Source organism: Apostichopus japonicus, chromosome 8 (genome assembly GCF_037975245.1).
Source record: "Apostichopus japonicus isolate 1M-3 chromosome 8, ASM3797524v1, whole genome shotgun sequence".
NCBI lineage: Eukaryota > Metazoa > Echinodermata > Holothuroidea > Aspidochirotida > Stichopodidae > Apostichopus > Apostichopus japonicus.
In genome coordinates, this window is record NC_092568.1 from 1,470,289 (window position 1) to 1,481,812 (window position 11,524).

The 11,524-nt window shown below is 37.7% G+C and overlaps 1 protein-coding gene across 1 annotated transcript; it reads left to right on the forward strand.

The window, feature by feature from the left end:
- Positions 1-478: 478 nt before the first annotated feature.
- On the forward strand, positions 479-9,128 carry LOC139971210 (uncharacterized). The gene is made up of 4 exons (XM_071977488.1): positions 479-916; positions 2,613-2,731; positions 3,157-3,224; positions 4,182-9,128. Exons 2-4 carry the CDS (start codon positions 2,644-2,646, stop codon positions 4,932-4,934), a joined length of 909 nt encoding a protein of 302 aa, XP_071833589.1. The 5' UTR covers positions 479-916; positions 2,613-2,643; the 3' UTR covers positions 4,935-9,128.
- The last annotated feature ends 2,396 nt before the right edge of the window (positions 9,129-11,524 follow it).

Sequence of the window (11,524 nt, forward strand, 5' to 3'; positions counted from 1 at the left end):
GTGTCAAAGGTCAATCAACAAAAAATAATCTGTTCAGCACAAGCACCATGCTTCAGTGACGTCAATGAACTCATTCGTGTTTGATATTTATGACCTATGGACCTTATCATTCTTCTGATTCAACGTATGTCCAACTTCCAAGCGATGGCCATTATTGATGCTGACGTCACGGGCAATCTGATTGGCTGAAAACTTCGTAATTGCAAACCTGTTTGGGGGAAAATCGCCGCACCGGAGCGCAAACAGACGAGACACCGATATATACAATATTATAACGTACATACCATGAACGACAGAGTCAACCTATCTGCACGTCAAACAGAAATAAAACACAATATTAGAGTCCCGCTGTACTAGCCTTTAGACGTATGCAAATCCCTATTATAAATCCCTATGTAAATCCCAGGGAATCAACACAATATTAGTTATATTGGTCACGTGTAAGTGCACGGGCATTCGTACATACACTCCGTAGTCACGTTCCCTCACATGTTGTTGCTCGAACTCGGCGTGACGTACGTGCAGAAAGCATACCGGTTATAAAATATTCACCGATATGAGTCTCATGTCTCAACAACACTTCTTCAAATGAACTTCAGTGGTACGTATATACTTCGCGATCATAAGTCGGCAGATACTTTCGTACCATTGATCGCCTAGCCTTTCCCGTTTAGAAAGTATATTTGGAATTCTGGACTTCGCAGGAGAAAGATATCAACATTATTTAGCGTTAATAATATTATCTTTAACTGTCGCTGCCTTGTATTCATCCAGTTACCATTGTTAGTTCGTTAAAAATCCTAGCAGTTCGAGTTTTGGCTAAGCAGACGGCAAACAAGTGATTTTATGATCCGGAAACCCTTTCTGACTTCCTATGGATTCCACAATATGTTAAAAGCACATCGTTGAATTGTTGGTAAGATTTTAAATTAAATTTTGAAAGTAAGGCTTGGTCTACTAGAAAAGTTTGGTCCTAAACAAGTAACAATTAACACAGTACCAGTGCCATGGAGTACCACTACCAGGCTTAAGAGAGCCATCATCGACATAAATAAATAAATTGCCCTTTTGTACGCGTTTCCATAACTTAATACTGTACCTTCAGCTTTATAGACTAATAAGTAATACTACCACACAACGTTGCTAATGTTAGACTAGTTAAGATAGACCACACTCCACAGGCGCCTGTGTTTGGTTGAACACTTGACCTAGGGTAGGCAAGGCCTAGACGATTAAGTTCAATGCCAGTAGGCTAGTCACTATTGTCTAAGAATATATTAGCCCAGAATTATATCTCATCTGACTTCAACTGTAGAAAGCGAAGTAATCATAGAATACCCCATATTTTCCAGAAGCATATTTTTTGATGAAGTTGGAGGCCAGGTGGGAAAATCATCATTTGATATATTTCTAGGCCTATGATGATACTTCATTAACGCTTTGCAGAATGACACAACCTCCCTACATGATTATTTTACGGGAGTCGCAGCATGGAAATCATAATAGATAGGCCTGTATAACTTGTTTAAGCACTTGAGAATGACACATATCTTCCTAACAGTAACGGGGGAAATCATTAGTTTTAATGAAAATAGATCTTGTGAAAAGGTGTGGTTTTCCGGCAGTAATTGTCATAAAATTGAAATTGGAAGGAAATTATGCAAGACCTGCCCTGAAGCCTAATCTTGACAGTATAAAGAGTTAATATTGCCATGAGGACTTAATAAGCAGGTGTTGCAAATCTCTTCAGGTGACATACTGTATAAATTTGCTCCAAAAGTTGCATAGTACCTGTCCTTTCTGTAAACTACTGTGCAAGGTGAAGCCCCACAAACACAATAAGTTTGGTACAGGTCTGTTAGAAATTGTGATCATGAAGAAGTCGATACCCATTAAAACAGTTGGACAATGACAATTCAAAGAGAGCTCTTCTGATGGTCACCTTGTGATTGCATATCTTTTTGTCATTTGTCCTGGTTGTATTACTTCTTTACTTTTTTTAAGAGGTTCACTGGTGAACAGAGAAATTTAAAGTAATCTTATGCATGAATATTTCTTTAAACAATTGTTTACAGTTGTATCAGATCAATTGATCAACGGTCCTGTTTGATGTTAACCACAGATCAGTGACATAACATCATTAGTACTGTAGCCCTACAATTTTTTTGAGGGGGGGGGGATGAGGGTTCTGATATAAAATATATATGTATCACACCAGTGTAGTTGTATTCAATAGTTTAGAAGCTATAATGTGAAGTTGGTGCGTGGAAACGGTGTTCATTTCACAAATTGAAAAAAGAGGTTCAAATGCAAAATAATAGCAAACTGTATTTATGCATATGAGTTTGTGCAAAAACCAAGAGAGACAGTGCTGTTAAGAATCATTTGTTATTTGTTGCAGGTTGATCTCATTTCTACACAAAGCACATCTAGATAACAGTAGCAGTTTACACAATACACATGGTCTTTTTCTGCAATGTTTGTCCACACTAATTATTCAAATATTAAATATTAACATTAAATAATCCCCCTGATACTGTGTTGCCTGCGAAGGGGAACCGTTTAGATGGTCGAAGAACATTGTGTTTACTTGAATCTCTGTTTGATTTCAGATGGTAGCTACTGTACCACATAATAAGAAGAATGTCATCTGAAAAGTCAGGATCCCCAGCGGGGTTCCCACATCAACCAAGCACATCACCCAGTCCATCACCACCTGCCAGTGGAATGAGTGAGTCTAACATTTGCAATTTTAAGCATTAATTAAGATATTTTTTGTTTAACGATAGTAATTAGTTACTTGTTGATATAAATGTAAACATTCATGAATACACAGTTTTGCCTACACAAACTATTGTTTTAAATGAGGTGAAATAATGTGGTGACCATTGATGTAAACAGTAAACAAGTGATGTGGTAAGACAAACTAATTTGGTGATTGTAACTTATTTGCAGTGGAAAGGGTACGTGATGATAAGGATTTCACCTCATCACTTCACAGGTTTGCGTGGTCACCACAAGTTTACCTAGTCACCATTACCACTTCTTCTCTTTGCTGCAGACATAACTTTGCCTTTCCTGCGTTCAATGTGGTATTGAATGTTTATGTTTTATAAATTTCAAAATTCATCTTCATGTGGTTATTTATTTCATCAGAGAATGGATCATCTGATTGTGAGGAATCCTCTTCAATATCAACTTCCAGTCAAGGGAACACCTCAACGGTAAGAGCAATCAATCAAAAACAGGTTTTTGCATCGGAGGCATCTATAGATTATAAATTACTGTGGGTCTGTTTGTTTAGAATTTGTAGTCCAGTCCCTTTAATTGATGAGCCGCAACTGCTTAAAGGGTCATTCCTCAAAAAATGTGCCAACATGACAGATGGTAGTGGCTTTTTATCAGTCTGCAACATAGCAGATTATTTGTGCCTTAAGTCATGCTTTCAAACATATACTTTTGGAGCAGTCTTTTCAAGAACCGTTTTGAAACAATTTGTTAATTGATTCTATGGATTGTACATGGTGTTGCTCAAAGTGAGATTCAGTTAATCAAAACTACAGCACTTTCATAGCTTTAGCACCAAGAAATACATCGAACGGGGAAGTTATGAATGTTTTACAGTCTGAAAACCTTGTCGCCAGTACTTGTTTGTCTATGAACGTTCATCATATAGTCGAAGACCTATAAATAAATTTCCAAATTTGTGGGCTTCTTCATCATTATTTGTATCAGATTAGTTGAGGTCATGAAGTGTGTATACCGAGGATTTTAGAAGAGAAAGTATGAAAAAAACTTACCTTTCTAAATCAGCACAAAAATTTGTTTGAAAATATATACTGTATGTGCATTTACTGATGGAATGTTGCTACTTTATGCCCAGATCCTTCTAAGATAGTCAAAGCCATGTGTCCAAAGAAATGAATTTGAACAGTATGCTGGTGATTCATTGGTTCTAGTATTAACTCCAGTCCCCAGTGTATTCCTTACTACTGCAAACATTTTTTTGGGGTATTGGTTGAGTTTGATCACAGGCAAATGAGCTCTCTCCTTTCCCTTTCCTTCCCACAATTCACCTCACCCTCCTTGCCATCTCCTCCTTGACATCCATTGTATGTTTAATATGTGAGGTGAGATATCATCATCTCTAGTCAACGTTTCATCTTGCATTCTTTTTCTAGACTCTCAGAGATGCTCACTCCAACTGTTCAAATGGTTACGTTAATTCTTTGGGAGAAGGAACCAGCGACCGGGAGAAACAAGAGGAGAAAACCAAAGCTGTCTTTGACAAAGTGGTGTTGGATGCGATGCAGAGGCAGCACATTAGAACGAAACGCAAACGTAGCAAGGAGGACGACAGTGGATCCGATTCAAGCTCTGGCAGTGTGGAAATGCCTTTACATATGAAACATGAGGGTAAGATGCGTGTCGAGCAAAAGAGAACTCCCTTGCACATTGTTTCCCAAAAGAACTCGAGTAGCGACACCGGTATTTCCTCAGGGCAAGCTGACCAAGTGACCCCTCAGCAGCTTCTCACCAACTTTGGTCATTCGTCGAGGCTATCGCGTCACAGCTCTCGGGGTCACGCTAACCTTAAGAGGGCATTTCACAGAACGCAAGATAAGTACAGGCCCGAAGACGACGCCTTCGACAGCGATGAAGAAATGGAGCGGAAGAGGAAACGTTTTTACCGAACATTCACTGCGCTTCGCGAGTGCGGGCTGATGGAAATAACACTGCAGACAGCCTCACTCATGGAGAAGAACAGACAGGTACAAAAACAGATAATGCTCCTACGGAAAGAGACATCAAATACCTACAACCAAATGTTACAACTGTGTAAAGAGAATCCAAACTTTGAGAAAAGTCAAAACACCAAAGAAGCAATGCAAAATTTGACTACAATACTATCGGAGACAAGTAAAGCCCCGTGAGATGTAATCTTATCGATGGGCAATTGGAAGGTTGAAACTGAGGTTGCATATTAATTATTTATAGAAGAAATAGTTAGATATTTGAAATCTTGTATCTGAATATTAATCTATTGACGGGCAATTCAAGAGTTGAAACAGAGGTTGCGTGTTAATTATTTATATGTGTAAAAGTAAGTTGGCCTGACGTTTTCGATCCTAGCAGGATCTTCTTCAAAGGCTGAATGACAAGTAACAGTAACAGAAGGAACAAAAACACACACAGCATCCAGACAGGTTAAAGACCAACTATGGAGGCAAATTTTTTGGGGGGGGATTTTCCATTAATTTAGGAGTTTACATACCCATAATCTACATGTGTAAAAAATAATCTTCGAAAACCTACTATAACCCATCAAAAAACGACCACGAAAATGGACATTTTGGGTAGTCACATGACATGAACCTCTGGAATGTCTGAAAACAGAGATTGACCCAAAGGAGCCTCTGGTCACCGTGTGACGTCATTGTTTGTATACCGCGAAAATCAAACGCTGATATAGGCACTGTTTGTACACAGATAGCGATCAATTGTACTGTTTTTGACTTCCAATTTCGAGCGTTTGAAAAGCTGTTAGCTTAAAACAAGAACACATGAAGGTTAACAACTAGTTTTAAGACAATTATAAGCTGAAATAAAACGCTGATCGCTACATAGAACCGTTTTATTCAACTCCTTGGACCATGCAGATGCCGGAATAAACATAACGGACAATATAACACAATGTATCACGAACTCACGGTACTGGAATACAACAAAGGAAATAGATAAATGCGATGAAATCCTATAGCATGACTATTTACACATGCTGTGAGCCATACTGTACATGTACTAACAATGCTACCCTATAGGCATGGTATATACATGGTCATCTCTTACGGTAAATATTATACTGTCAATTGCGTGATATAATGTTACATGTAAGGACGTCCAGAGCTTGTTTACGGTCAATTTCACATTAGCTATGTCCAGCCATGGTCCGACACAGCCATCGACAGAATATAACTTTCGCAGAATGAGACATTTGCAGCTTACACAGAGGCAGGGTCATGCATGTGGACTCATGGACATGAGATACTCCGGGTGCTGAAAAATCTTTCCGCTTGGATCTCAAAAATTGATCCAAAGTCTGCGGCGTTTTACATCGGTTCTTTTACTCGGAAATCTAAAAGAGCTGATGCTTTTGTTGGATGAGGTATAACTGCAACCTCCAACAACACAGAATTGTGGCATTTCGGGGGAAAAGGAGTAATATCGTTGATGTTTTTGGCAGCTCAAGTATACAACTTTACACACTAAAAGTATTGTTGTGAGTGAGGTATACAAACAGTGACGTCACATGGTCACCTGATGTCTTCGGAATGTTTCAGGAATGTCTGAAACAGGTTTCATAAAAAGCTGACTTTTCTTCCCATTTTTCACGTATTTAACGTCCGAAATTGGTAAAGTTAATTACAGCAATGTAATTGGAGTGAGTTAAGGATTACGTACATGCAAAATGGTGGGATTTTATGTTCATCGAAAAGTCTCCATAGTTGGTCTTTAATGGGCATGGTGAACACAAAGAAAAAGATGTAAGGGGATTAGTAGACAAGGGATGGATTAATTACTTATAGAATAAATAGTTGGATATTACAAATCTTGTATCTTAATATTGTGATTTCCTGAAGCTCACATTGTTGATTCCTTGCTGAAGGTAAAAGGAATCTACTGTATGTTATAAGTGATGGCATGTGTGTATATGACAACATGGCTTCTAAACATGATACTGCAAAACGGACGTGGCAGGTTTACTTCTTATTTGGCATAGTAGATGCACTTCTTACTTGGTATATGATTCTACTTCATTAAGTACAAGATTGTTGTGCACAGTTTACATGAAATCATGTTCTCATATCAACTTTGGCAAGGAATCACTTGTGGGCTTTCTGGTTAACTAACAATTCAGATTTTTGTATATGAATATCTAGATGTTCAAATATTTAAATATTGAGATTTTGTTTCAGAGTATCATATCATCTTAAGTAGTGTTCAGATATTTGAATATGAAGATCTCATGAAAATTGAAAACTATGATTTATTGTTATGAATTTTTATGTTGTACTGTTTTTACATGCATAGACCAGTGGCATAATACTGTGTGGGGGAGGAAGTAGGGTGGAGTGGGGGGGGAGCAGTTCCCGAGTATTTTGGTACTGAAATGTGTTGTTTAATTGGTGCCTGAAAGAAGGATTATCTGTGTAGTCATTGAGAACCATTTCTGATCAATTACGTAGTAAATTGATAATTACTTTACATTATAAAGGTCAACTATTTTTGGGTACCACTCTCCTTTTTGTTATTATCTCCTCCACATAAAAGTAATACATTATAAGCTGTGGATTCAGTACTATTTCAAGTAAATTTGGGAGAGTGTTCCATTCCATCTTCATCCAGCAGTGGATGTGCCCCCTTATGATAAGTGGCAAAGAGCATCAGAAATGTTACCTAATGGGGGGGGGGGGTAGTGGGATATTTAAAACATGTGCCAAATAAAAGCAAATTTGACATAAGTTGTTATGAGTTTAAGGGATATTTCATTGGCTGAAGGTCTTTGCATAACAACTACATCCTCATAGCATTTTGTATGGAGAAGATACCATTTTTTCCCTTTTGCTGATATTCTGTAAATGTATCTGGTACTTTCAATCTTAAATGTTGATATTTCTTTATATTTTTGAATTTATCAAAGAAGGAAAGTAATATTTCCACATAAAAGTTGCATATTTGATTCCTTGCTGGAAGCAAAGGAACCTATGCTGTCAGGTTGGTGTGTGTTTTGATGATGACCGTATCAGTATTAATGAGGTTATGAGGTTAAACGTAGAAATCTTAACATTGCAAGAACTCTGCAACCTCAAACCATATTGTATCTGAACTTGGTATACAGTTTTTTTGGGGACAATCTGGGCCCCAAACATCCTGGCCCCATTTTAGTGCTGGATGGGCCCTAATTTTACATCAACCTCATATGCATTTGAGGACACAATCTTAGGACCTAAATTTCTGGGGCTCAATTTTTTGGGACCCTTTGGGCCCATATTTTCTTTACATTGCAATAACTCTGCAACCTTTAGTTGGATTGTAGCCAAACTTGGTATACAGTTGTTGGTTAATTGCTAGCACATGTAGGCCATCTGGGTCCCAAAACATTTTTGTCCTGGGTGGGCCCAATTTTTAATCCATCTCAATCTTCATTTTAGGACACATTCTTTGGGCCCAAATTTGTGGGGCCCAATATTTTTGGAACAATTTGGGTCCACATTTTTGGGTGTTCAATTGTTTGGCAAATACAGGCCTATCTTTAATCCATGCCAAATGATTTTGGGACCATTTAGGCACAAAATGTTATATACCTGACCATGTGTGAACTAAAGTTGGTATGCTGATAATATTGAGTGATTGACATATACAACACATTTATTTTCCTCTAAGCAAGGAACCATAGTGCCCATTGGGCTCTTGTTTGGTGAAAGTTTCAATACAGATAATATTTGAAGTTCAACTAACAATATGAAAAAAAAAACATTCTCTTTAAGATAAGTGTTGTATTGTCTGTCACTGGCTTATCCCTTTAATGCTTGCAAAGCTATCCATGTCAAGGTAAAAGGTAATTTCTGAAATATATTTTGTGCAGTATCTCATATTAAGTACCTTGGATTAACCTTATAAATGAAAGACATGCAACAGTGAAACCTAATGGGACTTCCTCATATTGATTATACTGTTGGATTTGTATTTTTTCTACAAAATACTCCCGAGTGTTGTTCGAAATAAAATTGTGATGAAACAAACTAAAACATATTGCTTAATGTTTCCTTCAAATTAATTAGTAATGGGATAATTGGCTTGGAATTTTGAGATTCCATCGCCCTAACCTTTCTTTAGATGAGGGCCTATTGCATTGATAATATCGGATGTTAGTTCAAAAGTATCAAAAGAATATGGTTACCAAATTCAACAACTAAAAGTTGCTCTTAACCCACCAGCTATCGGAGAAATATCTTATTTAAATCACAGGCCAGTATATGGCCCTGGGTCGTTTTGGTTCATTTCTTGTACATTGTGCACTATTGTAAAACTTTTTAACTGAAAATTAAAATATGATTCATTAAAACCCCTCTGGAATTGTTCCCTCTTTCCATTGAACCTAAAGATTTTTTGTTATGTAGTGCCTATTTTTTTTCCAATTCAATTTTGAAGACTTGTAGCAAGTTTAGCGTGTCTTCATTAGTGCTAAAAACAGAGCTGTTAATCCTGGTGTGGTGAGTAAAAGAATTACCATACTTCTCCTCTTTCACGTGAGATGTAGGCCTACGTTTGCGCAGTTGGAAATGTAAACAATCCAACAGGACTATATAAGCCAAATGATATGGAACGCCGAAAGGGCAATGTATTATGTTTGTTTACTTCCATGCTGTCTGTTATCATAAAAGTGAACAGCGCCGCTAGCATCAAAGGAGAACAACATCAAAGGAGCCAACAACATTGAAGGAGACAACAACATCAAAGGAGACGACAACAGCAAAAGAGAAAACATGATAAACAGACAGCATAGAAAGCAAAAAACATAAAACATTTCCTTTTCGACGTTTCATAAAATAATAGCGAAAAGATAGTCACGGGAGTCAAGAACGGCAAAACAATGAGACCTATGGAATACTCTTTTTGGGAATTTTCCCACCATTGAAAAGCCATTTCCACTGCAATTGTCTGCACGTTACATCCATCCGCGTTTCAAAAACATTTAACATTAACATTTTCCGACTTTTTGAAAACATCATTAAACTCAAATCATGTTCAATTCAATGGAGCGTTAATGATGCGTTACAAATCGTCCCCGTTTTCGCATAGTGGCGAATGTGCACTTCTGGCGAAATTGAGTTCAATAGTGTTCTTACCTGTTTCGAGGGTGAAGAATCGATTGGGCCGGATTAGAAGTTCTAAAACGGTCTAGTCTTTGAGATGTTTCTGACTGTTTTTTTTTTTAACGAATGCCCACCTAAGGCCCACTCTCATTTTCACATACTGACGAATAGTACCTTCGTCATATAACCACTCAGTAACACGATTTGTCTAAGGTCCATGCGTTTTTGCATAACGACGAAAAGTGGTCAGATGTTGGGGAATCAACTCTTGTCCGGTCCCGGGAGCAGGAATGGGAGCGAATGCACACCGCTGCCTCGTTATCCTTTGAACACTTATCGAAAAAAATAGGCTTGATGTAAGGGTCTTAAATAAGCTTCTGTAAGGCTACCTCTAATGCTAATCTGCTGGAAGTTATTTTTTTACATCACGTGGTTGAGCAATTTTTGAACAGCGCCGATGGCAACAACATAAGTTTAGAAAACGACGTAAGTTTAGACAACGACGTAAGTTACTTAAGTTTAGACACCAACTTGAGTTTGAGCAACAGCATGGTAAAACAGCAGCAACAAATTTAGTTTAGGCATGAAGCTCTGTTTATAGCTGCATGGTTTAGCCTACAACGAAATAAGTTTGCCCTTTTCGCGTGGCTTACGTTTGTGTCTTTCTTTAACCAAAATGCCAAGGAAAGTGTTTTCAATAATATTATTCTACAACAGAAAGGGTAAATGCTGCTGCAAGAACTGAGTTAAAAAGAGTGGCTAAAAATATTAACAGTGATCAGAACAACTTTTTATATACTGTACTAAAAAATCTCCTGCACAAATCGAACAAAAATGTAAGAAATCCCCACATCTTGCCAAAGTACAGAACAAGTTTTGCAGAAACTCTTTTATATACCGTGCTGCTTTATACATTCCATCCGAGCACTTAGAATGTTTGTTGTAGTCTGTGTTATATCGTTTTATGAACCAACTTTTGTTGGTGTAGATGCATTTTATGTGATATCCTATCCCGAGCACTTAGAATTGCCAGAGACATCTCATATTTCACGTAATACACTAACTTGAAAATGAAGAATTGCAGACAATTTTCCTTAGTCTGTGTGCTTCATAAAGGTTCCGACTTACCAGATTACGCCACTGAGACCATTAGTTTTGCAGCATGCATGTGTTCACATTTTCATCGAAACGGACTAAATTCCACATGCTTTTACATAAATCTAATCTATGAAATTGTTTATGGTTTAGCACGGAAATTAAGTAACAGTACCATAGCTAAAACAATTGTTAATTCAGACTGGTTCAGCTGTATAGTTTTTTTTTTACCAGAAAACCATTGTTATACGAGCCAAGAATCAGCTTCCTGCATGATTTACACAGAAAGACTATTGAATTACTACTTTTTAAGAACAATTCGCCCAGGAAAGAACCTGGGCACGAAAACCAAACGACCGAACGACTGATCCGCTCTCAACCCCAGTCCCCTTGCATCGGGACTGTGACTGTGTGATCATCGTCAGGTGTGCATCACCATTCCCCTCGAAAGGGAACAGATACTACACATGATCATAACCAAAAGGCCGGGAAGCGATTTACACAGAAAGACTATTGAATTACTCTCACTCTAAGTACAGTCAGTTCTATAT

Coding starts and splice junctions, on each gene's coding strand:
- LOC139971210 (XM_071977488.1), top strand. CDS start 2,644: ATGTCATCTGAAAAGTCAGGATCCCCAGCGGGGTTCCCACATCAACCA. Junction 2,732..3,156: donor ACCACCTGCCAGTGGAATGA/GTGAGTCTAACA, acceptor TTATTTCATCAG/AGAATGGATCATCTGATTGT. Junction 3,225..4,181: donor GTCAAGGGAACACCTCAACG/GTAAGAGCAATC, acceptor TTCTTTTTCTAG/ACTCTCAGAGATGCTCACTC.